Below are 27,859 nucleotides of genomic sequence, written 5' to 3' on the forward strand. Positions count from 1 at the left end.
ATTCTGGGATAGGGCTTGGAGACAGCTAAGGGAGTCAGTAAATATAACTCCATAGCTAATCTCATGGGACTCTATAAAACGACAAGCTTCCAATAGTGCCACACACTCGCCTGTAAATACTGAAGACTCCTTCGGACATCTGAATTTCAAAATTATTTTAGAGTTCTGATAGTAAACCGCGGCTCCAGTACAGCCACCATTTGATTTGGAAGCATCCGTGAAGAACTTTTGAAACCCAATCCATCGTTCACCCAAAACCGCATTAAAGGCCGAATTTGCAGACGGGGAGTTTTTGGATATGCCAATGTTATAAAATATTTTAGGGGTGAAGCAAAGTACTTCATAAGGGTAATTAAATAGAGGAAGTCTGGGATGTGGAGCAATGGGGGATTCTAAATTTTGAAAAAACCGATATGCTTTTAGGAATAGGGGAATTTCTTTGTGTTCCCAATATTTGGAGCTGTGACAAAGAGTGTCAAGCTCTCTGAGTTTTGGGATGAGGGGGTGAGATGACTTGGGTATAACCCTGGATAGGAAACGGGAAGCGAGGTACTGACGTCTTAGGGCTAGGGGGGGTTCAGCGCATTCGACCTGCAAGGCGTTAATAGGCGACGACTTCATGCAACCTGAGATGATTCGAAGGCTTTGAGACTGAATCCTATCTAAACCGGCCAAGGCACCTTTGTTGCTTGGAATCACCAGGTGTGACCCATAGTCCAGGATACTACGGACTAAGGCGTTGTAGACCAGTTTCATAGTGAAGGGGTGGGCCCCCCACCAGACACCAGCGAGAGCTTTCAAGATGGAGATTGCTCTTTCGCATCTTTTGATCAAGTAATTAAAGTGGTGAATCCCGGATAATTTTGAGTCTAAGAAAACGCCTAAAAATTTTGTTTTGTTGCCTATGGGGATATCTTGTCCTTGAATGTTAACTGAGACCTGAGGGATCAGTAGTTTTCGGGAAAAAATCACTACCGAGCTTTTTGGGGCGGATAACGAGAGACCATGGTCCAAAAGCCATGTGTGCAGAGAGTCCAGGGAGAGACAGAGAGATGAGGCAGCGTCCGTAATAGATGGATTTACTACATACAACACTAGATCGTCAGCGTACTGTAAAAGGTGGCAGTCAGAATTAAGGCAGGAGCCAATGTCTGCTGTATACAGGTTGTATAGTAGAGGGCTTAGAACTGAGCCTTGGGGAAGGCCCTTCCACGTCTGTCTCACCTCAAATACCTCCCCCTGCACTCTGAGCATCAAAGAGCGAGACATGAGGAGTGCGCATATACATTGTACCATCTTACCCGGAATCCTCAGCTGTTGCAATTTTTGCCTGAGAACAGGAAGAAGGACGCTGTCGTATGCGGAAGAGATGTCAAGGAAAGTGGCTACAGCGGATTCATTTTTGGAAAAGGCTGTACGGATATCAGTAACCAAAATTGCCACACTGTCCATGGTGCTAAGCCCCTTTCTAAAGCCAAACTGACTACTCGGCAGTAGATCCCTAGACTCCACCAACCACTCAAGTCTGTTTTTAATTAAATGTTCCAATATCTTGGCCAACACTGAGGACAAAGCAATTGGTCTAAGGCCATTCGGATCATCAGCAGTCTTGCCGGGCTTCAAAAGGGGAATTACTATCTGAGCTTTCCACTGTTCAGGAACCCAACCAAATTGATAGCAATAATTTATTATTCCTAAAAAATATTTTTTTGCTTCAAAACCAAAATGAACTGCAAATGAGTACGGTATGCCGTCTATGCCAGGGGCGGAATCCCTAACATGACGTAATACCGCATCAAGTTCCTCCAACGAAAATGGTTCATTCATAGGATCATCCACAATATTTACAGACGGGAGCAGAAGTTCTGAGGAAGAAGGAACATAGGCTGGAGCAATTTTGTCGAAAAAGGATTCAGCAGTTTCTCTCGAGATAGGGGAAGAGATAGATGGGGAGCAGCCTCGCCTGAAACGATTAATGCTCTTCCAAACTGCTGAAATGGGAGTGGAAGGGGATAGAGAAGTGCAAAACTTAACCCAACCGCGACGTTTCTTCTTGCGAAGAAGCCGCCGAGATTGAGCTAACACTCGTCTGTACCGTATAAGATTGTCGCTATTCATCGCATCATTGTACTGTTTTTCGGTCTCTTTTCTTTCTTTAATAACCGATGTGCATTCTTGATCCCACCACGGGGGTGACGGGATTTTATTTCTGGCACAGTTACGCAACGGAAATGTAGAGTCTGCGCTTGAGGTAATGGCCGAGATAAAGCCATCGTAACAGCTCTTAGCATGGCAGTGACCAGAAGAATCTTGGAAACTTGAAGTTAAATTTGGAAGCACACTAATTTTCTCCTCCAGTAAAGATGCAAACCTCGACCAATCAGGTTTGGACAAGTTGTACTTCAATAGTGGAGGAGACGTTTTCTCTAAATAAGTTTTATTAATTAAAGTTACAACAATGGGGTAATGGTCGCTACCATGCGTCAGAGTAGTACATTCCCAATGAATTGATGCCGCCAACTCTACTGAACAGAATGTGAGGTCTACACAACTCTTTTGCTGTCCTGGAAGGGATCTACGAGTAGGACTACCATCATTTAAGATGCAAAGGTCTAAATCATCCAAGATTTCTACTAAACCTTCCCCAAACGAATCACAACGATTGGAGCCCCATCTAAAGTGGTGACAGTTGAAATCACCCATGACGAGCACAGGTCCCACTATGTTATTCAAAATGTCCCTAATGGTGGTTAAAAACCTACGCTGAGGATGGGAAATATACACTGATAAAACAGTGATACCCTCAATTTTACACGCAACTATATTCATATCACCATCCAGAACCGGAAGAGTCAAGGTGGAAAGGGGAACACGATTATTAACAAGGAGAGCCGACCCTCCATAGCCATCAGATCTGTCACATCTGAGAATATTAAATAGTGGCATATTAAAACTGAGACTCGGGGTGAGCCAAGTCTCAGCTACAGAGCAAGCCAGAGGCTTGAATTTGTTGAGGAGGAATATGAGGTCGTGCTTTTTATGCCACACGCTCCTCACATTCCATTGAAGGAATACTTGGCGAGGCGCCATTTCTAATATTTAATAAAAGGTTAGTTAGTTGGTAGGCAACGTTGGACGGTAATTGGGTATTATTGGTGGATAGAATTGTAGATAGAAGTTTAATAAGAATATCTATTATTGAGGAAACATTATTATAGTTCGGCCATTCAGAGAATGCGTTCCTGACACGTCGCGATTGAACTGACGACGTAACTTTGCAATGGCGTTGCAGTTACGATAAAAATATTTTTGCTGGTTGTTTACCGTTTTAACAATTGAGGAGCATTAAAACAACATTATTATATCAATAATCAATGAATGTAGTTACGTCGTCAGTTCAATCGCGACGTGTCAGGAACGCATTCTCTGAATGGCCGAACTATATCAATGAATGGGTTATTCAGAGCGCAGCCATCAGGCTGTGAAGGTGCAGGGGAGTTAATAATCTGCTGATGGGCAGCTTTATCATAAGAGGGAGATAGAGGGGCATGGGTCTTTGGCTTAAGGAAAACAGTTTTGCGGTATGACTGAGTGGGGGCGGGAATAGCTTTTGCAGCATTAGCATAATTGCGAGAAGGAAGTGGGACAGATTTGCTAGCTTCAGCATATGAAAGGGACTTCTCAGCCATAACCGTCTTAATGGCCTTCTGTCTACCCAACTCCGGGCATGATTTGCTATTTGCAAAATGATTCCCTGAGCAGAGCACACAGAATGCCTCCGCCTCAGAAGTGCTGCAACCATCACCAGGGTGATCATGGCCGCACTTACTGCAGCGAGGCTTGGACCGACACACTAGTTCCACATGACCAAACCTGCAGCACTTACGGCACTGGATGGTGGGATAAACATATTGCTGAACTGGAAGGGAGGTGTAACAGCAAAATACTCTTTGAGGTAATACTTGGCCATCAAATGTAAGTACACATGTCTCTGTTGCCTTGAATTCAGTCACTCCATCAATAACTACTTTCCTGTTTATGCGACGAACTTTCAGGATTTCACCACAACCTGAAGGGACCTGTAAGTACTTTTGGACTTCCTCTTCATTTAAATCAGTGGGAACACCAGTCACAACTCCCATCCGAGTTATATTAAAAGTGGGGATAGAGGCAACATAGCGGTTCTTGTGTAAAATGCTGTTGATAATGAATGAGTTTGCATCCTGAGGGGATTTGAACTCTACAGATACACGGTTCCTACCAACTTTTTTAACACCATCTCGGACAACGTTAGTAATGCTATGTTTTTGTAGGAATATTCCGAATGTAACAGGGTGAAGAGAGGTACCGGCGTTAGGCTGGGGCTCCAATCGAGAGACATGAACGATAAAAGGTGCCTTATCAGTAGCAGAGTACCTGCTGCGGCCAACTAGGTTTCTTTGTTGTTTGGATGGCGGGGTTGACACGCCAATGTTGGCATCATCTCCGGAGCGTTTTCTGGTATTCGAGGTTGATGGGGTCTGGGAGTCCGCGATGCTGCAAGCAACATCAGCGAGTTGGGATAGCGGATAGTTCGGGGAAAGTGGAGCATATGCAGAGATGTCGGGAGGATCGGGATCGGGGGGTTTATTTTGATCCATTATGCTTGTAAAAAAGTTGTTAGTTACCGAAATAACAGTACACCACTGGAGACAAACACAAGGACAACACACAAACACAAAACTAAGTCACAAAAGTTCACCAAAACACTTAAAACAGCTGAAAATTCTAGGCACACGTGCTAACCAAAGACACTCTGTGGCGAGAAATCCTTTTAAACGTCAGTTTATGCCTTGTCTAAAAAAATGTCAAATTATGACGTTGACATATGGTTCATTTTGCAGCCAAAATTTTATTAGACAAGTGTAAAACAGGTTTTAAAGTTTTTGTAGTAAGGCCCTTTGTAGTTATAAATCAACATTTAGTAATTGTATCAATAGTTTTCTTTATATTATAATTATAGTGACTTGGCAATGAGCACAAATTAAAAGCTGCTTGCTGCCTGGAATTATGTGCAAATGTTACTGACGAGACCAGTGATCAGATTATTTGTTATGTGTGAATCATGATGGTCACTACCGACTACATGCTCCAATACAATAAATTAAGAATACCTTACGGGCCATCGCTTTATGAAAGTAAATGAATCGAGAGTACACTAAGACTGACTGCCGTTGCCGAAATTCGGTTGGGACGACACGGATAAACCAAAAGAAAATTAATTTTGTGATATTAATGTTTACGCATGCGGTGTGTATAACTTTCAATTCCTCCAAATATGCCGTTTTATTTGTTTCTTCTTGTGCTCATTGCCAAGTCACTATAATTATAATATAAAGAAAACTATTGATACAATTACTAAATGTTATATTATGATTTATAACTACAAAATATTTTGAATAGGACTTGGCTTCTATGAGATCTCAAAACTTTTTACGATGGAAAGGCTGCATCGAGAGACTTGGCATTTTTTTACATTTAATGTTTTTGGTGGGATCTCATTTATTTTTTGTAAGTGTTTTTCTTTCTTTTTTTTAGGTGACCTCATAATTTCTTGGACTTCGGCTACTGCTTTGCTTAGAACCCATTCTCTATCTCTATCTCTTTTGTTTCTTCTCTGAGGCTTCGTTACTTCTAAGGTAGACAAGTCTGGGCGATATATACTTCGGAGTCAATTATATTCAGCTATTGCTGTCTCCTGAGCTTTGATACTACTTTTTCACTAGCTACTTTTTCACTAGCTTGGGTCGAGCTAGGAGAATCAGAAGTATTTTCATCTACCTGAAGATCTGATACTATGGAGTAACTGTGTGGACAAAGGTCGCCATTTATGTACAATATTTCACGTTCCATTACACTATATTTAAAAATTTATTATATGTATAGATTACTACTATAACAATATATTAATAGGGCTTAAACTTATATATATATGTGTATAATAAATAACTAACAAACTAAATAGAACTAAACTAACTAACAAATAACTAACTAAATAAATATATATCTACTAACTTACAAACTATAACTAAACTAAACTAAATAACACTTAAAGTTTTCCGAATATCAATTATTATCACTACAATATTTTTTAGTTTCGAAATGGTTTTTCATAGACAGAAGGCGCTATCAAATGAAAATTATCGAATTATTTTGAAGTACTACTTAGACTGCGCTTTGTAACGAAACCATTTAATGAAGCGCGATTCAGACAGGTACAACGCCATCTATCAAGCGCGCATACAATATTTATCGCAATACAATGGAGTTTTAGCTTTATTAATTTAATGAATTATGAACTTTATGTATTAATTTGTATTAATGATAGTCTATGTATTACATTTATATTATTCTTTTCTATTCTATGTATGTATTCATACATAGAAGTCGTGGTGGCCTAGTGGGCAAAGAACCAACCTCTCGAGTATGAGGGCGCGGGTTCGATTCCAGGTCAGGCAAGTACCAATGCAACTTTTCTAAGTTTGTATGTACTTTCTAAGTATATCTTAGACACCAATGACTGTGTTTCGGATGGCACGTTAAACTGTAGGTCCCGGCTGTCATTGAACATCCTTGGCAGTCGTTACGGGTAGTCAGAAGCCAGTAAGTCTGACACCAGTCTAACCAAGGGGTATCGGGTTGCCCGGGTAACTGGGTTGAGGAGGTCAGATAGGCAGTCGCTTCTTGTAAAGCACTGGTACTCAGCTGAATCCGGTTAGACTGGAAGCCGACCCCAACATAGTTTGGGAAAAGGCTCGGAGGATGACATTCTATGTATGTATTCATCCAATTGAATAGGTACTTAAACAACGAACAAAGTTAACAATGCAGTCAAAATCCATACATAATGTTCTTGCCAAACCGCAAATATAAAATTGTTTTCTATGGCATATTATTTTTTAATGTTTTTATAACTTTTCCTTTATATGTGGCTAATGACCTATCTTGGCGCAAAATTTGAAGTTTCTAAGTCTGCTAGAAGTACCTTAGATTTTTGATGATCTGTCAGTGAGTCAGTGAGTGACAAAATGGTGTAACTTTGATCGACCGTAACTCCTAAACTATTAATTCAAACTATTAATTTAATTTCGAACTTAAGCTTGTTCTAATGCCTACTATTATTCACCGAAAACCTAAACTCCTAGCTTTGTCCACGTCGAAGATATAGGGGGGGGGCGAAACAGCCGCGAATCGCTTCGAGAAAAGATGGTACGGCCGTGCCCGTTTTGCTCGAGACTTGGCTGGGGCACTACCGTGCCCCCAGATACTTAGGCAATAACAAATCATGAGACGGTATAAAAAGTAGCATGAGACAATAGCTGTGTTGGGTCGACTGGTGTCAAATATTTGCTACAAAAGACAATAAAATCTACGACTCCATCTAAATGACGATAGATATTAATCATCGTAAGAGTTGAGCGGCTCATGCACTTGTTAGCAGCACGCAATGACTGACGAGCATATAGTATCGCAAGTCGCTATAAATATGTGCTCTCCCTTGTGTCGCACAGTCCAGTAAAATATGGTTGTTCTGTAAGTCAAAAGCAAATATATATATCGAAGGTGCTTGAAGGAGCTTCTGGCCTGATTTTCAGTGTTAGAAATATGGAAATCGTAAATGGACTATCCATTTACGATTTCCATTTTTGACGAAGGCTATTATGTGATTTTTATGCGCTTGCGCTGTGCGTGTGCGTGTGTTTTTAGCCTTTTATTAGGATATCGAATTGCAAGTTTTGAAATTAGGGCGAGGTACGATGACTCTCAAGTCGGCTATTCAAATGAATTCCTGTAAAGCTATCTTACTGAATTCCTTCAGCAATTCAGTCGTATAGCTTGAAACCTAGATGGTTTTTTTTTGTCTGGGCGCGAGTGATCTGCGGATAACGAAATATTATCACATCACGAAATGACTGAAATAGGAACGGATGCTATTGTATCCGATCATATAATTTTGACGTTGACAATTTCTTATTTAATACAATTTATTGTCCGTGATCAGCTTAATTTAATGATGATCCGACTTCATGTTGAGCTTTTGCAACACCCGGGAAGAGTGTAATTCAAATATAAATTGAAGAAATTAATTTATATCGAAAAATGGAATGCTTAATCGAGTGTAAACAATGTATGTAGTGTAACAAATGTATGTAGGGCGTGTACACACAATTACGCGTTTTCTGTGAATTAAATCTTGTCGGTCCTTGGTAGACGCGGAAACAATTTGGTGTATGTAAGTACCCTCACGAATTGCGAGGTGAATACTATTCACAAAAACTGACGTTAAAATAACAGTAATTAAGTTATAAATAACAGGACGCACAGTGGTTCACGTGGTAGAGCAGTAGCTGCCAGCATCGGGCGGATCCGTAACGCCGTCTATGGCGCCCTGAATATTTCATGAGATGAGAGCCGCCGCCGCAGCCCGCCGCGCTCGCTCTTTGTAACAACTTATATGCCGAATATTGTGGTACTAGCTTCCGCCCGTGGCTTGGACCGCGTAGAGTCCGGTTATATCGCGTTCATTTTTACAGAATTACATGCTAGTTTCTTCTTGGAAACTTTTATTTGTGATAAAAAAAAAAATCAAAAGTCATTCAAAGTAGGCTGAAAATCAGCACTTTTTGAACGTCACATATACAAAAGACAGCCCCTAAAACGCCGGATACTGCAAATGCCAATGGTTCAATGTCTACGACTGCCGACTGCCTAGAGATATTGATTCGTTGGCTTGACCAGTCCTCATCATCGTGTAATATACATATTTGCAGCGACATCAGCAGCGTTGTTACTGGTTGCTTCAGTGCCGTGTTGCACGTGTCGAAGGATACAGCGGAACAATCGCGGGCATGAGAACCAGGTCGCAGTCAACACCTCGGACACAATGCGCGTCGCACGCGGAGCCGACAGGCTCGTTACCACACGACGCGGTGCTGATATTCAATATTTTGTCTAATTCACACGCATGACCTACATGTCGTATCTTATCGCACCAAACAGCGAATAGATGTCGGTGAGATATCGACGCTATCGCAAGTGATTGACCTACTCTCTAAACAGATCATTAGGATTAAGAGGCGTCATGCGGACTTGATGAGTTTACACCTCGTTTGGTTCTGGACATATGTAGCAATAATTGTGGCACAACGATAAACATCAGCGTTGCGAAGACCAACTGTGGCTCACGTTTATACACAACTCGTTTATACACAGGGGGCATCTGAATAGTGTAACGTAACTTTGTAGTTATTGATGTAAAATGGAAAGAAGGAAATGAGACTTCCACATGTTATGACCTGTATAAAAAGATGTCATTGTGTGTTTATCGTAAACTGGCATAGCACAGGCCGCACGCAGCGACAACGCAACACGATAGCGTCATACCGCAGAGCTTCGTTAACCTGACGGCGATGATATAAGCACACAATCGAGATGTTTGCTAAAGATTGCAGCAAAGCGCACTGGAAGAAGCTGCACCGATATATACAACACACAAATAACTCGCTGTAAACAACTCACCTACGAATGATAAGAGAGCTGTTGCACAATTGATCAGACCTCACCACGTCCATTATATTAGCCGAGGATGGAATTGTGAAATGTTCTGATAAGTAAATATTTACATGTTCGAGCCGCTTGTGCCAATTGCGTCAAACGTGAAGTGTGTGCTCTCTTTATGATCGCTACTGTTAAGATATATCTAAAAAAAAAATACCAGCAACTACGATTCAAAGTGTGCTTGTGCATTGTAATTATTCCTCGAGAACCAGGCAAACCTCTTGTGTCAATATTATGTAACTTGGAATACCATAATACAAAAAAAAGTTTTTTGTATCTCATAAGGGTTTTTTGGTGAAATCACATGTGGTGCATAATTTACCACGTTATTATTACGGTTTCATCTCACTCTTTTTACATTAAATATCAAATAGTTAATAACCTGGCAGTGGGAAGTAGCCCTGAATCAAAACAAATAATGATAATGGTCAGCCACGGCAGCTGTTTTCACATAAGGAGATCAGTCAGCTGCACAGGATATACATATAGGTATGTACTGCGTTGGGCTAGTGGTCATTGATTCCCGGGTCGGTCCGAAATTGCCTTGTGGGTTTAAGAAACTTAAAAAAAAAACGGAAAAGTGCGAGTCGGAATCGCGCACGAAGGGTTCCGTACCATTGTTTAGATTTTGTTTTATGGGAGCCCCCCAAAATATTTGGGGCAACAGAAATACATCATCTGTGAAAATTTCAACTCTCTAACTATCACGGTTCATGAAATACAGCCTGGTGACAGACGGACGGACGGACGGACAGAGAAGCGAAAACAATAGGGTCCCGGTTTACCCTCTGGGTACGGAACCCTAAAAAGCAGCCCGAAGTCTGGAAGGTGGTGATAGATACACCTGTGCATCAGAGACCACATTAATATCGGTCCTACCACTGATCTCTCTCCGGTCGCGTTGGATTGCCTTCTCATCGGGCTAGAGAGAGTGAGAGTGAAGAAATAGAGAGTTCTCCTATCCGGGCAGGTGCTCGTGCACTATAACATGACCTGCGTAGCTGGCTACTCTCCTGATATGAGAACAGCCGCCATCGGCAACAATCGGCTCGGACGTCATTATTATTATTATGATTGTTCAGTTTGTGATGAGTAATGAATGAACGAGCTATGGGTTGAATACTTACCATTTTGGCGAGCATGGTGTCCATCTGCGGCTGGTGCGTGGCGGCGAGCAGGTGTCGGATGCGGCTGGCGTTGGCGACGCACTGCGCCATGCAGCGCTGCAGCGCGGCGGCCTGGCGCAGCAGGCAGGCGCTGAGCGGCGCGTCGGCCGCGCCGGCGCCGCGCAGCACGCTCTCCAGCACGTGCGCGTGCTGCGACACGTAGTCCAGGCAGCGCCGCAGCTCCGCCGCCTCGCGCCGCTGCCGCTCTGCAACACGCACAGTCTCATGCTACCTGACCCACACCTGCATACACACACCACTCTAGATACCTACTATACTGTTACCATCACCACCTGACTTTTCGGTAAATACATGTTTTTTTGCCTAAATATGCTATTTAAGTAATTCATGTTTAATCATTCATCTCAAAAAGAACACTATGAATCATTTATTTCATGCAGATTATTATTGTTATAGAATAACAGTTATCAAATATTAAATTAATTAAATAAAATTAAAGTATATGTACCTTATTACAGAGTTTTCTCAAAAATATGAAATACTGTTAATCTAATTGGTTACTGTATCAAATAATTACTTTTGAAACAGAATTTACTTGATAATGGTTGGATGCAGCAGTTGCATAAGTTGAGAGAGGATAATAAAAAAGGTCACTTTCATACTCTTCTCTTACAACAAATAGTACTGCTATTAAAAAACAACTCCCTAAAACTTTAATGAAAGAGGAGACTAATATGAAATAATCAAAGTACATAAAATCATTGCAATGGAGATGGCAAGCTAAAATGTTAATCCTCATTTATTTTTCCTGAAATGTTTACCTGTATCACAAATATTTTTTTATTCAGAATGTAATGCTCAAAGCCCTATTAAAGTTCAGAAGGTAGTCACCTCACAGACTGTAACATTTCATTATAAGCCGTTTGAAATTATTTATATACTTCTGCTTGCGGCTTCCCCGCCTGGTGTGTTCATAACAATTAGCCTATGTTTTAATCCAGGGTGTCACCTATCTATATACCAAATTTCAACCAAATCTGTCCAGCCGTTTTTGGATGAAAGAATAACAAACATACATCTATACATTCTCACAAACTCATATTTATAATAGTAGTAGGAAGTAGGATGTATAGGAGCACCAACAGCTACAACATTAACAACAATTAAATCTGACTTAACAAAAGCTCAGTACAATATTTGGGGTTTATTACAACTGTATAGGAAATGTCCACAATGTTTCTTGGCTTCACAATGTTGCTTTTAATGAAATTGAAAACTCCTTTTGATAAAACTATTATTATTAAGCATCTGATACTTAAATTAATAAGAATTATAAATTAATAACGTTTTGACTTCCTTTTTTTATATATATTTTTTTATATATATAGCTGCTATTAACATGTTATGAGCTTCAATATATAAATCATGTTTATAGGAACTTATAAATCTGATTGGTAATTATACTATATAATATAAAATAGGCGATTAACATTCAAAACAAGCAGTTGTATTACTCAAGATAAATGATAATTGGCGCAAGCCATTTACCGTGAAAATCGTAGATTCTCTGGGTCCTTCTCAGATACTTTTCTTCCTGCAACTGCCTGTCTGCTTGAGCCTGTTTCTCTCGAATCTCCAGAACCTCCAAAAACGAAGAAAACAAGGATTTTCTTTCGTTAGCGTTTGTAACGGTCTCTTGCATATTGACGGTAAAAAAGTGGCGATTATTAAATGACAACGATATAGCTAATTATTAAATTTAAATATGCAAACTAGGTTTTATCGGTTTATTTAAAAAATAACAACTTTTAGGAAATGGGCTTGCAGAAAATAAATCGAAATGAAATTCAAATCACACGACCTCCACGCTCGCCCCACTGACAACAACTAATCATAGACAATCAAAGAGAATAGAGTCATCAGCAAAGGCATAGACTATTTACTTAACTTATACCTTTATACTTAATAAAATATAGAGGTCAGTGAGTGCTAGTTAGGAAGCAAAGGTATGTTGGTGGCTGCCAAGAATTTTGGAGTGGAGGTGGTTTCGTAACTCCACACGATAGTTCGCTATTAACTATCACAAAAAACTGTAAACTATTTGGCACCAGCTATGGACACCCTACCGTAGTCATGGTATAAAGTTGATTTCAGCCATTGATTTCAGCTTCATTTTTTTTGTGAATACGGTTTGATATTTACTATAAGCCTGGGCGCATACATTCGGTTTCCGGATTCGGTTTCCTGATCAGGAATTCAGATTCGGAAATCGAAATGCTCTTTTTTCGTACAAAATGTTCACAAGAGCGCACACGTTCTTACTTTTTCCGGATGGAAAAAAACCTGACATTCGGTTTGAAATGTTCTCCGTTTTTTTGCGTTCGGGTACTCAGAACGCAAAAAAAAAACTAATGACGTCATACTGAACGTAGCGCTCGCGAACAATTTGGTTCGGCCGCCGCGCGCCGCACACATACGGAAATCAAGGTAGTCCTGTTCCGAATGGACGTGTCTGCTAATGCTAATTGAAACCGAATGCGTGCGTCCGGGCTAATACGTCTATGGATGTTCCTGACTACTCTCTACTCTGTCTCTCCCATGCTCCATACTTCTTTGCATCCATCGACAAACCATTTTATTTTATTATAGTTTCGTTATTTGTCTGTGTGATGCATAGATATAATATTACTAAACAAGATTGCGCACGCTCAAAATATATATTTACGAAAATGAACTCTATTCTGACGCAATAAGGTACTAAATTGGTTGCATAATACACAGAGGCAAATCCGAGCCGAGAGGGATAGTTCGAACGGAGACTGTTTGTCTCTTTCTAACACCTTGCCAGCATAAAAAAATGTTGTGATCAAAAGTTTTGTCTTCCCAAAAACAATTGAATCACTTATATTTTTATCTTATTTTCACAATTGTAAGTCAACAAATTAATAACAATCGCATTAATTTATTCGTATTTATTATTAAAACATAAACAACATAAATTTTTATTTTGCTTTTTTTTATTTTCTAGCGGTAACCCTGAACATTCTTGGTGCGTAATCAGCATTTAAAATTTTGTTTATATTTTTTTGTATTAAATCAATTTAAACTATTAAAATGGTGAAAAAGTGTTGCGTTTCTACTTGCAAAAGTGAATCCTATGGTGGTTGCAATATATCGTTCCACAGGTTAGCTAATAATAACATTTTCGTAAACCAAACAACTAGGGTGCCCATGAATTCTTGTAACGGGTCAAAATATGGGTAATGGATTTTAAAACTGTTGTACTATTGTTATAGCTTCCCAAAAAATGAAGAAAGGCGACATAAATGGCTCAGCAGTCTATATATGAAGTAGAAATACAAAAAAAACAGTCTTCACTTCGAATCTTCCTGCTTTTATACTGCTAATTTCCGCTAATTATTAAAAGCCTTTATTAGTATCTTAAGGTCACAAACTGCGTAAGTTAAAACTTCAATACTAATCTGTGTTTAATAATCTTAGCAAATTCGGATTTGTCTCACATAGCTTAATCTCATAGTCACCCTATTAGAAAGGGACAGACAGCCTCCGTACTAACTGTTTCACTCGGCTCGTTTTTTGGGTTTATGTGCGCAGTCCTGTTTACTAATATTATGTCTATGAATATAATAAACAAGATTGCGCACGCTCAAAATATATATTTACGAAAATGAACTCTATTCCAACGCAATAAGGTACTAAATTTGTTGCATAATACACAGAGGCAAATCCGAGCCGATAGGGATAGTTAGAACGGAGGCCGATTGTCTCTTTCTAACACCTTGCCAGCATAAAAAAATGTTGTGATCAACAGTTTTGTCTTCCCAAAAAAACAATTGAATCACATATATTTTATCTTATTTTAACAATTGTAAGTCAACAAATTAATTAAAATCGCATTAATTTATTATACGAATAAATTATTTATATAAATTATTATTCTTAAAACATAAACAACATAAATTTTTATTTTGTTTTTTTTTTCTAGCGGTAACCCTTATCATTCTTGGCGCGTAATCAGCATTTAAAATTTTGTTTATATTTTTAGTATTAAATCAATTTAAACTATTTAAATGGTGAAAAAGTGTTGCGTTTATACGTGTAAAAGTGAATCCTATGGTGGTTGCAATATATCGTTCCACAGGTTAGCTAATAATAACATTTTCGTAAACCAAACAACTAGGGTGCCCATGAATTCTTGTAATGAGTGAAGATATGGGTGATGGATCTTAAAACTGTTGTACTATTGTTATAGCTTCCCAAAAAATGAAGAAAGGCGACATAAATGGCTCAGCAGTCTATATATGAAGTAGAAATAAAAAAAAAACAGTCTTCACTTCGAATCTTCCTGCTTTTATACTGCTAATTCCCGCTAATTATTAAAAGCCTTTATAAGTATCTTAAGGTCACAAACTGCGTAAGTTAAAACTTCAATACCAATCTGCGTTTAATAATCTTAGCAAATTCGGATTTGTCTCACATAGCTTAATCTCATAGTCACCCTATTAGAAAGGGACAGACAGCCTCCGTACTAAGGGTCAATTCCCACTGAAAGAGCAGCGGCCGGCAGCGGCCGGCAGCGGCCGTAATTGCAAGGGATTGAGCGCAAGCGCGGCGCCGCACCGCGCCGCGCTCTTACATTTTCGGTGCTCTTACGGCCGCTGCCGGCCGCTGCTCTTTCAGTGGGAATTGACCCTAACTGTTTCATTCGGCTCGTTTTTTGGGTTTATGTGCGCAGTCCTGTTTACTAATATTATGTCTATGGTGTGATGACAATTGAAATTTCAAGTTTGTTGTCTATGATAATAATTGGAGCGGCTGTCATTGATCAAAGGAAGTGTAGTATTTTCGTGGACAAAACAGTTCTGTTATTTTTCTAACATAAATTCATAAACAATGGCACGAGAAAGTAGCGCAGGATTTGACCGTCATATTACTATCTTTTCTCCTGAGGGCAGACTGTACCAAGTCGGTAAGTTGTACTTTTAACGGAATGACTTGCAAGGAGCGGTAACCAAGAATGTTAATAACTACATTGTTTAAGCTGCATCATTGGTTTAGTTTTCACTGATTTTGCTTGTTGATAGTGTTCACAATGAAAATAATTTTAAAATAAAATACGGCATACCTAATACAATATTGTTTTCAACTTAACAGCGAGTCATGGAAACACTGAAAATCCTAAGACGACCCACTGACCTAAGTCCTGAGCCTTTTACTCACCCTTTACCGTGCACTGACACTATCTTTCTTGTGCCTGGAAAACACAACAAAAACTTATACAACTATTTGTGAAGTTCACAATTTAATAATTTCCAGAGTATGCGTTGAAGGCGATCAACCAGGGTGGGCTGACGTCGGTGGCGCTGCGTGGCGCGGACGCGGCCGTGGTGGCTGCGCAGCGCAAGGTGCCTGACCGCCTTCTCGATCCCGCCTCAGTGACACATCTGTTCCCACTTACCAAACGCATCGGTGCCGTCATGACAGGCATGATTGGTAGGTTATCATTCGACACTGAATAGGCAAAACTATCCATTTGTCAAATCAAATCATCTTTATTATCAGGCATCAAAGGCCCATAGATAAATACCTTAAAACTAGCATACATATGTTATACAAAATTGTTAGTAAATAAAAACTTAAAACTATGTTAGTGGCACTTCACTTATGCACCATGTCACTGTGCGGTCCTGTGGCACTTGTCCGCGGAAGCGACGGAACACCACGTCCTGTGGCAGAAGTTCTCGTCCAACACGAGGTGCAGGAAACACATCGGCACTCGCACCACGAACGCCTTGAAGTTGGCATTATGGTGCAACTCCAGCAGCTGCACTCTCGCTTTATACAAAGTGTGTCTTACCTAATCACATTAATTTACATGGATATATATACATTAGCACAAAGAAAAAAATAAAATACTTAAACATTAAAAAATGCATTTTTCAAACAAAGTAAATAAATAAAAATGTGCAAGAATTAGAACACCATATATAAGATATCAGTCATTATAATCAACAAAAAACTGTAACTGCCCCCTAAATTGCTCTCTTGAAAACTGGCAGCTGTCAACTGGATAAAACATTTTTCATCCCACCATCTTGGAAAGAGTAGTTTTACCCTTTGATATCTGAGCGCAAAAGCCGTTTTTATCCTCTAGAGTGGCAAAGTGATTTGAATTTAGAACATCGTGTGCAATATTCCATTTGTGACAATGTTGATAAGACTTTTCAAACAAATACATATTAAACAAATAAAATACTGCTTAAAATAATTATTCAATTAATTAAGTAATTTTTATTATTGTTTTTATATAGATTTTTAACCTCGTTTCATTTTAAAACTGAGTTTTCAAATAAATTAACTTTAATAGGTAAGTCTTTTTAATTTGATACACCTTATGTGCGCGCCATTTTGTTTTTATACATTTATATAGTAATTTCCTCGATGAAGTGGGATGAAATTATTATTTTTTATTGTTTTGAGGTCGAGTTTTAAAACGTAATAAGGTTTAAACTGAGTTTTAGCATAAATACATTTTAATAGGTACATCTTTTTAATTTGCCATGGGTGCCATTTTTTTTTGTTTAGACATTTCCTCGATGAGGTGGGATGAAAAGTTACGTGTTGCACTCGAGTGCAAAGATTTTTTCACCTTGTGCTCTTTTGATTCCCTCACTATCGCTCATGATTCTAATTATTGAAGCATCGGTACGCTCGCGTTTCAATTTTAGAATCCTTCGCTTGCTCGGTCATCAAAATTGAGCCCGCGGTTAAAAAGCAACTTTGCACTCTTGTATAACAAATAACTATTATACTCCTAGCTTTATCTCTGCTTTACACATGATGTTGTTAATTATGGAAACGAAAAATGACTCCTGTGGGTAAACCACTGAACGGATTAGGTTATTTTTTTACAATTCAATAGGATTTAATGTCATTAAGTATGACACACCTGATATATTGTTTTTATCTTTTGTAATTCTTTATTAGAAAACTATTGCATCAATGTAACATTCATACCTAAACAAAGATTGGAAATGACTTGGAGAGATATAATAAGTGTGAATAATTCACTATCAATGTGATGTTAACATTTTATGATTGAATTTCATACACCTCATTGTAACATCTACCTTAATGTTTATGGATTAATGTATTTATGAATGGAGTAATTAAAAGTGGGATTGTTGTGCTTGGCAAAAATAAATGTTGTTTTATGTGACAAGTTCCAGCTGCATATTGAAGGCAAGTGACTAGCAGACTTGCTGCTAGCTAGAAGCCCTATTTATACATTTCTCATGTGGTATGTGTATATTATACAAAGGGAAGTGTACACTGGGATTATTCGCTAGAGTTACCCTGACACTGGCATATAAAGGAAGGGTTTAAGTAGCATCATAATGGGTCTCAGTTGCACTCACAGCAGGAGATTTGATAATTTCCCAAAACTGACTTAGGACTGGAAAATATGTATTGGCAAAGTTGTATCGAATTCTCACTGGAAGGGCTTTATTTTAATGACATGCTTGTTGGTTGTTTGAGCAGCGGACAGCCGGTCGCAGGTGCAGCGGGCGCGCTACGAGGCCGCCAACTGGCAGTACAAGTACGGCACCGAGATCCCCGTGCACATCCTGTGCCGCCGCATCGCAGACATCTCGCAGGTCTACACGCAGAATGCTGAGATGCGACCGCTCGGCTGCAGTGAGTAGTTATTGCCAAAACAGTAGGCTTGTTGAGTTGTGGTGGGCGGCGTTGCAAGCACCAGTTGGCGTTGCAGGCATGATGCTGGTGGCGTTCGACGAGGAGAGCGGCCCGTGCGTGTACAAGACGGACCCGTCGGGCTACTACTGCTCGTACAAGGCGGTGGCGGCGGGCGCCAAGGCCACCGACGCCAACGCCTACCTGGAAAAGAAGCTGAAGAAGCGCTCCGACCTGAGCGCCGACGACGTGGTGCAACTCGCCATCTCCTGCCTGTCGCAGGTTCTCTCCGTCGACTTCAAGTCCTCCGAGATCGAGGTCGGCCTCGTCACTAAGGATGACCCACAGTTCAGGTATCATTGTAGCTCAACTATTTACCACTCATTATATTCCATAATCAGCTTTTAATCTGTTCGGTTTGGTTAGATTTTCATATAGTGAAAATGTATGTGCCTCCTGATGAAAATTACAGAATATTTTGTTTATTTTCAGAGTGTTGGCTGAAAACGAGATCGACAGACACCTCACCGCGATTGCCGAGAAGGATTGAAGGCGTTTTTGTTAACATTTAAAATCTCTAAATAATTTTTTAAATAAAGTATTTAATAAACGACTCTTCTGGTTTTTCTTACAATCTATGTCAGGAAATAGTGTGTAGCTATAATATTATTGACTTAAGCTGTCTAGTGATAAGTGCATTTTTTCAACAATAAACTAATCCAACAAGTCAGTGAGTAAGCCGTCATCCCCGGGCGGCACGCGCACGAGGTCGGCGGGCAGCTCGCTGACGGCGGCGCTGAACTCTTGCAGGCTGCAGCAGAACACGAGCCCGTACAGCGGCGCCTCGTAGTTGCGGTTCCGGAGCAGCTCCTGCAGCCACGCCAGCCGGCCGCACGCGCTCTCGCAGAACACCGCGTCGCGGATCTCGCTCACGGCCACGAACGGGTCGTTGAGCAGCACCAGCGCCACCGCCCTGTGGGCTCGCGCGTCGTGCACCACGGTCCACACGTAGCGCGGCACGGGGAAGCGGCCGGCGCTCAGCAGCAGCGGCGCCCGGCCCGGGCCCGCGCGCAGCGCCAGCACGCCGCGCGTGCCCGCGTGCACGTGCAGCGCCCGCGCCGCGCCGCGCCGCAGCAGCCGCGCCACGTCGCGCTGCAGGTGGCGCAGGTTGCCGGCCGCCACGCTGCGCCACACGGCCACGCGGTTGGACACGAAGTCCGCGGCGCGCGCGTACGGCTCCTCGAAGTAGCGGCCGCTCAGCAGCTGCGCGGAGGTGAGGCGCTGCTCGGCGAAGGAGAAGTGGTCGTGTTTGAGCAGCTCGTGCAGGCGCCGCGTGAGGCGCTCGTCGTCCGAGTACAGGCGCTCGGCGGCGTGGCGCGTGCTGGCGTCGAACATGTGGTTGAAGTTGCCGAGCAGGCTGAGCGGCGCGGCCGAGTCGCTGTGCGGCCGCGTGGCCAGCGCCGCGGTGCTCATGTGCAGGCGCGTCGCCACGCCGCGGTCCGCGTCGAAGCACAGCTCGACCAGGTGCTGCGCCGCCCCGGGGCTCGCCTGCCGCATCAGGTACGCTCGCCCCTGCAGGTTTCCGCAGTGGTCAACCTTCAAACACGAATTGCGGAATATTGCTTAAAAAGAGGACGGATTGTAACATTCTGAAAGGAAATCATATGAACAAGAATGCGGAGCTAGCTATGAATATAATGAAGTGGTCGCGTATCACCTGATGCAGCACGTCCTCAAAGATGCTCTCCTGGCAGCCGAGGTCGAGGATGTGTCGCAGCGCGGCGTCGTGCAGCACGCGGTAGCGGCCCGCCTCGCAGCGCGCGGCGAGCTGGCGCTGCAGCGGGTAGGCGAGGAAGGCGCCGGGCGCGCAGGACAGCGCCAGCTCGGCGCCGGGCGGCACGCGCACGGTGCCGGCCGCCGCGCGGGGTGACGTCACCTGCGGCATGTGCTCCGGCACGCACTCCGCGCACTGCAGCTCGATCACGCATTCCGCTGACGATTGCAATCGCACACTTTTACAACTACTGACCCAAAGACTAGGCTAACACCTCAGAGTACCTCACTATGTTAACACTTACCCTCTGTGGATAGGCTTATATGAGTACCTAAAATCATCATGCAATAAAGTACTTGATCAATCCTACCTAACATCATAAAGTGATGCTAGTTCATCCTGCACCGGATTTTTGCCATCGGAATAGAATATAATTTATTTTCTTGAAATATGGTTTCAATTATACTAGGTCTTAAAATACAATTATGTTTCTTCATATCTCGCCTCAAATTCAGCATGCAAAAATATGAAAGGGCATATAATCACAGATTATATAATAATTCTCAATTATTTATACCTACCCAGATTACAGCACAGATTATTAAAATATGCTGCGCTTCACGTTTTTCAAATATTATTATGAACTTAAAGATGAAGACAAAGAACAGTCGATACTAAGGTCGATACAATGAGGTCAAGTAGAAGAAGAACATTGACCATTATCGTCAACAGCATCCGAGTTAAATAAATTAGGTACCTACCTACATGTTTACTTTGTTTAATGTAATAGTATAATAATTATGTCCATCAGGATTGAGGAGCCACTTTTTGTATGTTAATGAAATTTTGTACTTATTTAGTAGTAAGTTAAAAAGTATTGTAGGCTCAATCTTGGAATTTGTAGTATAATAGTTCAAAAGTTATATGAACACAAAGGTGGCTCCTCAATCTAAGTATTTGGACTGAGGAGCCACGTTCGAACACAGAAAGTATACGATGTACATTCTTGAAAATTTTGTATGATTTAGTAGTAATTGAGCGCAATGAGTACTAAAAATTTAATTCCAGTACCTTTAATATTTAAGAAGATACAATACTTTTAATGTGGCACCTTAACCCATACAATGAAAGTGTGAATTCCCATGAATCGGAAGTGGCAAATTCAAATTACACCCCATAAACATTTACTATATAGTAAGTGTGTCTGAATTTGTAGTACATAAACAAATACTAGGCAGTATGGTCGTAACACTTTAGCCTGCCCTATAAAGGGCAAAAAAAAACAGGCGCGTTTTTTGAATTTGGAACATTACTCCACTCCAGCAATGTTGAATGACAAAGCAAGTTTATTAAATAGGTACTTTATTAATACTTTTGTATTTACCCAATAATATTTTTTCATTCAAGAGGCGGAATAGCCATAAATGTGTTTGCCTACAGAGGTTTAAAAAAAATTGGCGGCAAAGCTGAGAACTACCTATTTATCCTGATTTTTATTCATATTACATGGTCACCCTTAATGGCGACGTCCTAAGGAATATGGAAAAGATGATTTTTTATCAGATATTGAATACATACAAATTTCATTTGTGCATGTATATTTAGTAGAAATTTATACTAAATGTTAGTGTCTTTATTTTTTTTATTCCATTCCGATTTCGGGTAACTCAAGCATTTTCTCATTTCAGAAACGTCAGGATTGAGGAGCTACTTAAAATACGTTTTTTTACAAAATTCACTCAGTTTTACTACTTTGTTTATGTACTACAAATTTAGACACACTTACTACTAGATGTTTATGGGGTGTAATTTGAATTTGCCACTTACGATTCATGGGAATTCACACTTTCATTGTATGGGTTAAGGTGCCACATTAAAAGTATTGTATCTTCTTAAATATTAAAGGTACTGGAATTAAATTTTTAGTACTCATTGCGCTCAATTACTACTAAATCATACAAAATTTTCAAGAATGTACATTGTATACTTTCTGTGTTCCAACGTGGCTCCTCAGTCCAAATATTTAGATTGAGGAGCCACCTTTGTGTTCATATAACTTTTGAACTATTATACTACAAATTCCAAGATTGAGCCTACAATACTTTTTAACTTACTACTAAATAAGTACAAAATTTCATTAAGATACAAAAAGTGGCTCCTCAATCCTGATGGACATTAATAATTAAGATTGTTTAGTGAACGTGTATGTACTTACGGTCAGTGAATAGAGCCTGTTTGAAGCAGAGAACAAACAAGAGAAGCTGCAGGGGCGGCATGGCGGCGAGTGAGGGCAGCCGCGGCTATCGCGCGACCCCGGACGATAACCGCAGCTGATTGCTTCATTGTTTGACCAGTCAACTACTCTCTTTAAATACATTTGTATTCTTTTAAGGGCCCGAATTAGAATTGCTGTAAAAATAATAAACTCTTAGTGCAACTTCTTCTGGGGCCCGATTCTCCTAATTTTACTTAAGCAACATACGATTCACGTTCGACTCGATTCGACTGAGATCCAATGCCGAATCGATTACGATTGAAGCGTATGTGGCATTCCGCTATTTTTTCTTTGAAATAAACGTTTTTATCCTTTTCTGTCATTCAATAATGAATCATTTTGTCTGCAAATGATTTACGATTGCAAAATGATTGTACAGCAAACTACCGTACCTATAGACCAAAATCACCAAAATAGCAGACCAATCGCACACCAATCAAATGTCAATCGAATACGATTTATTAATATCAGAATGCCCGATATGGTTAAAACTGCTATTGCGATCATATTGCGATTCGATTTTGACATTATTAACTTAGGAGAATCGGGCCCCTGTTCACAATGGAGTATCCATTTTCAATTAGTTATAATAATAAATTCTAAGAGTAATAAAACGACTTGGCCATAAGATGTAATTAGCTACGGGTTTTCACCATAACAGAATTAAATAAAGGCTCAAGAATAGTATTAGGGTCGATTTATACTAGCGCAGAGTCGAAGCGCATCGAAGCGTCAAATTGTTTACAACTAAAGCGAAACCGCACGAATGCGCGCGTATTCGCCGGAATACGCGCGCATTACTTGTAGTAATGGGCATCAACAGCAGGGGCCCGATTCTCCTAAGTTAATAATGTCAAAATCGAATAGAAATCGAATCGCAATATGATCGCAATAGCAGTTTTAACCATAACGGGCATTTTGCTACTAATAAAAGACCAATCGTATTCGATTGACATTTGATTGGTGTGCGATTGGTCTGCTATTTTGGTAATTTTGGTCTATACGGTAGTTTGCTGTACAATCATTTTGCAATCGTAAATCATTTGCAGACAAAATGATTCATTATTGAATGACAGAAAAGGATAAAAACGTTTATTTCAAAGAAAAAATTGCGGAATGCCACATACGCTTCAATCGTAATCGAGTCGGGATCGGATATCAGTCGAATCGAGTCGAACGTGAATCGTATGTCGCTTAAGTAAAATTAGGAGAATCGGGCCCCAGTTTTAACCATATCGGGCATTCTGCTACTAATATAAGACCAATCGTATTCCAACGACATTCGATTGGTCTGCTATTTTGGTGATTTTGGTCTATACGGTAGTTTGCTCTACAATCATATTGCAATAGTTAATCATTTGCAGACAAAAATGATTCATTATTGAATGACAGAAAAGGATAAAAACGTTTATTTCCAAGAAAAAAATTGCAGAATGCCACATACGTTTCAATCGTAATCGAGTCGGGATTGGATCGCAGTCGCAGTCTAACGTGAATCGTATGTTGCTCAAGTAAAATTAGGAGAATGGGGCCCCAGAGCTATTGAATCACTTGCCAGTTGTCGCGTTGGTTCGCTAGTGGGCGCGTGAATACACGAGAATGCGCGCACACCAATTTGTGTAGTTCGCGCGCAGACGCGCGAATTCCGACGCGCCCTTCTTTTTAAAATCTCCGAAGTAGAGTGTGCGTTACGCCGTGGTTGAATTTGTTATGTTCAGTTTGTAGTATGTAGCATTAATCGACCCTTACTTATGCAAACAAAGAAGTGAGCTTTGTCAAGGATTTACGCAGGTGTAGGCCAAGTGCATAACTTGAAACTTTTGTAGGTAACGACAGTAAATAAAAGACCACAAGTTATGATAAGTAATTTAATATAAACATAATATACAATGCCGATGTTTATTTATAAAAGCAGGTAAAAACCGACGAGACACATACACCGTACGATAAAATAGTTTTTTTTTTTTAATTTCATCAACGTACATAACCATAGAGTATAATTACTTAAATAATTAACTATAACCGTAGTACAATTCTGCTAGAACGCTAATGTTTTAGCAAAATTGTCTGGCGCACCCTCGGGCTCCGGCATGTGTGCAGCAGACGCAGCCACTGCCGCACTAGTGCAGTAAGCAACAGTCTGCCGGCAGAATGCTTGCACATCCCGATGTCGGCGACAAACATGAACATTACATAAACTTTATGAGTTAGTTCATCTACATGCTATGAAAAACTTCACTGTCTGAACTATTGCTAACGAACTGTAGAGCGCCAGTTGCCGGCGCGAGGCACCAGCGCTCGGTGAAGCTCCTCCGCCTGCTCAGCTACGACACATTGGCGACGAGCCCACACTAAATACAAAATATGTAGTAGTTTAACAGTGTCGCTTTGCGTTGCCTTGTTCGTCGCTTCGACAACTGGTGCAATACATTGGCATTTATAATGTGTATGAAAAGCGTTCTGTTGGTGTGCGTTGCTGTTATCGAGAATTATTTAAATTCCCTATCATTCAACCATTACGATATGAGATGCGGCTGAATGTTTGTGGCTTAACTTTAATTACTATACCATTTACACTCTAAACATTTAAGTATAAAAAGACACTCCTAAGCGAGGAATAATTAAATTAAACATGTGACATTACTTCAGACCAAATACTATAGATTCGTAACGTCCATTGTCCGGAACCAGCTTCTTCAGTTGCACCCGACTAGCGACTAGACATATCATGGGCGACTATACTATCTGAAACTCGAATACATGTTTTATAAAAAAAGAAACGACCGGAGCTATGATTACGATAACGAAGAATTTGAAAAGGTAAATGATGAACAAGTGCTATGTACAGTAAGTGAGCTCATTCTTTAGGACAAGCAGTGTAAAGTGTGCAGCGCGTTCGCGGCCCAGCAGCAGCAGGCGCGGCGGTCGGGCTGGCAGCAGCAGCGCGGCCTGACAGCAGCAGCGCGGCCTGGGAGCAGCAGCGCGGCCTGGGAGCAGCAGCGCGGCCTAGGAGCAGCAGGCGCGGGCGGGCGGCGCGCGCGACGGCCGGCGCTCGACGGCGATGCGCGCGTGGTCGGCGTCGGCCTCGCGCCCCGACGTCTTGTCCAGGATGGCCTCCGCCAGCTCCGAGAACGCGCGGTCGATGTTGATATTCGCCTTCGCCGACGTCTCCATGAAGCGGATGCCGTGCTCGCGCGCTATCTGCACACACCACCCGTACACGGTACAATAATAATACCATACGCCACAAACGGACACAGAACAATTTTGATTTCTATGATTGTATATTAAAAAAACAACTTATATAAGGCACAAAGGGCAGTTTTGTTCATTTTAACATCAACACTGCAGTAAATACATATTTGGAATAGTCGATGAGTGTTATCTGCGCGTGAGTCACGGGCTCGAGGCGCTCGATGCCCGTCGATACAGCCGGGCGGGCGCGTATCTAATTAATGGCGGTTTTTACCGAGCGCTAACAAGTTGGTGTATCCAGCTGCTAAACAATCATCAAGAGCTGTTGTTGATGTGACACTACTCGTTTAGATAATCACAAACATAAACAGAATAATTCTTTGATTCTCAAACTACAAATACAAATAGTCATTCTAATTTCAAAACTGTGTTTCTAAAAAGGCAGAAGGTCCTCAAGAAGATATAGTTAAATCAGCTTTCTAAGACCATCAAGAATAGAAAGATAACAATGAGAGACATAACACATTGTATTGTAAATAATGTGTTGTGTTAAGTGACATTATTCATATTATTATATTCAGGAAACTCAGTTATAAAATACAAGGATATTGGTATAATAGTATATATCTAATGTAAATGAATTACATTAACTATCAACAGTTTAAGTGCTTGATTGTTGTTTCCACAGCTAGCAACTAAGACATAACCAAGAGTTGTTTTATAGTAAAGTATGTGGTGTACTGACCGCCTCCCCTCGCTCCTTGCTGACCACGCGCTTCTCCTCCATGTCGCACTTGTTGCCAAGGATCATCTTCTCCACATCTTCGTTGGCATGCTGCAACAGAATACATGCATTGCTTCACTGTTGCTCCTCAATGTGAACCATGCACTAAATGCACATCACATTAAGCATACTCAATATGTTGTTAAAATTATATTTATTTGTATTTGGTATGTAATGTAATAAGTTTTTTTTTACGTAGTTTCAAAATCCTGATATGTCTGGGATGTTGAAAAAATGCTAAATAAGTTAATGAGAAGAAGGTGTAACAGATAATTGTGAGTATAGGTGTTGCTCAATACTCAAACGTCCAATTTATCTAAAAAAGAGATGACAAAAATTATATGGTGTCAATTTTGCCTTTAAAACTGCTTATTTATTGTTTGGGAAACTAGTTCATTGACAAGGTACAGTTAGAAACACTGACCATTTTGTTCTCAGACAGCTATGTCTAGTACCTTGGTAGGTAGTAGTAGTAGTGGTAGGTATGTGTAGTAGGTGTGTTTAGTGTTTTTAATTTTGTTTCTGCTACTGCAAACCAGCAACAATGCTGAAAGACAACGCGGCTGCTGTCTAATATTATTCTAACAGTCTAATATAAATTGATGTAGATTATAAAACTACATCCTATTTCCTAATCACAGGTTTTATGAGCTATTGAACTAATTGACATGAATGGGACACACAGCACAACGAAAACTTGAACCCTGATGATGATACTAAAATAAATAAGAATCCCTTTACCCATAGTGTATATGATAGGGCGGCGCTCACCTCGTCTATATTCCGTAGCCACTTGACAATGTCGTCAAATGTTTTCTCGTTGGTGATGTCGTACACCAGCATGATGCCCATCGCGCCGCGGTAGTACGACGTGGTGATGGTGTGGAATCTCTCCTGACCCGCTGTGTCCCATATCTGAAGCTTTATCTTCTTACCGCGCAGCTCCACAGTCTTTATTTTAAAGTCGATTCCTTTAATTTTACAAAAGCAATGTTAGTTACGGACTGGAACACTAATTATAAACCTATTTTATTTTGAACATGAGTATAGTTCGTTATTTCACAAGAAACATAATGTAAGCGTGTTGTAAAAATATACAGCTTTTTTCAAGGCGAGGGAGGTACTACGCTGAAATATAAAAATACAAAGGTGGCTCATACCGATTGTAGATATAAACGTCGTCGTGAAGTGGTTGTCCGAAAATCTGAACAATATACATGTTTTCCCTACACCAGAGTCACCAATAAGGAGTAATTTGAACAACAAGTCGTAAGTTTTCTTAGCCATTTTGGTATATTTTACAGTACAAGAAATGGAAAAACTAGAAATTAATCCAAAATCATTCGACCCGACCTTAGGACGTGACACTAGTTTATGAGAATTGCCTTATC

General features: G+C 40.6%; 4 protein-coding genes across 7 annotated transcripts in view; 1 reads left to right on the top strand and 3 right to left on the bottom strand.

The window, feature by feature from the left end:
• LOC124634909 overlaps positions 1 to 12,614 on the bottom strand; it is a 29,158-nt gene extending 16,544 nt beyond the window's left edge. The window contains exons 1-2 of the mRNA XM_047170583.1: positions 12,273 to 12,614; positions 10,725 to 10,969 (exon numbers count right to left, since the gene is read on the bottom strand). Coding sequence (XP_047026539.1) covers positions 10,725 to 10,969; positions 12,273 to 12,426 — 399 coding nt within the window. The 5' untranslated portion in view covers positions 12,427 to 12,614. The remainder of the gene's footprint in view (positions 1 to 10,724; positions 10,970 to 12,272) is intronic.
• Positions 12,615 to 15,527: 2,913 nt separating this feature from the next.
• LOC124635207 (proteasome subunit alpha type-6-like) lies at positions 15,528 to 19,053 on the top strand. Its single transcript, XM_047171031.1, has 5 exons — positions 15,528 to 15,714; positions 16,062 to 16,238; positions 18,288 to 18,443; positions 18,520 to 18,793; positions 18,933 to 19,053. Exons 1-5 carry the CDS (start codon positions 15,639 to 15,641, stop codon positions 18,988 to 18,990), a joined length of 741 nt encoding a protein of 246 aa, XP_047026987.1. The 5' UTR covers positions 15,528 to 15,638; the 3' UTR covers positions 18,991 to 19,053.
• Positions 19,023 to 22,778, bottom strand: LOC124635206. Of its 2 annotated transcripts, none has more exons than XM_047171028.1 (3): positions 22,430 to 22,778; positions 20,158 to 20,432; positions 19,023 to 20,036 (listed from the first exon to the last, which is right to left on the bottom strand). In XM_047171028.1, the coding sequence occupies exons 1-3, from the start codon at positions 22,488 to 22,490 to the stop codon at positions 19,155 to 19,157; spliced, it is 1,218 nt and encodes a 405-aa protein (XP_047026984.1). In that variant the 5' UTR covers positions 22,491 to 22,778; the 3' UTR covers positions 19,023 to 19,154. The 2 variants fall into 2 exon arrangements, with proteins under 2 accessions (XP_047026984.1, XP_047026985.1); XM_047171029.1 differs by lacking the exon at positions 22,430 to 22,778 and adding an exon at positions 20,519 to 21,049.
• Positions 22,779 to 24,343: 1,565 nt separating this feature from the next.
• Positions 24,344 to 27,859, bottom strand: LOC124635186 (ras-related protein Rab-10). 3 transcript variants are annotated; one of them, XM_047171001.1, is made up of 5 exons: positions 27,629 to 27,859; positions 27,240 to 27,439; positions 26,430 to 26,519; positions 25,496 to 25,690; positions 24,344 to 25,457 (listed from the first exon to the last, which is right to left on the bottom strand). In XM_047171001.1, the coding sequence occupies exons 1-4, from the start codon at positions 27,753 to 27,755 to the stop codon at positions 25,496 to 25,498; spliced, it is 612 nt and encodes a 203-aa protein (XP_047026957.1). In that variant the 5' UTR covers positions 27,756 to 27,859; the 3' UTR covers positions 24,344 to 25,457. The 3 variants fall into 3 exon arrangements, with proteins under 3 accessions (XP_047026957.1, XP_047026958.1, XP_047026956.1); XM_047171002.1 differs by having other exon boundaries at positions 24,344 to 25,438; positions 25,477 to 25,690; XM_047171000.1 differs by having other exon boundaries at positions 24,344 to 25,690.

This window comes from Helicoverpa zea, chromosome 12 (genome assembly GCF_022581195.2).
Source record: "Helicoverpa zea isolate HzStark_Cry1AcR chromosome 12, ilHelZeax1.1, whole genome shotgun sequence".
Taxonomy (NCBI): domain Eukaryota; kingdom Metazoa; phylum Arthropoda; class Insecta; order Lepidoptera; family Noctuidae; genus Helicoverpa; species Helicoverpa zea.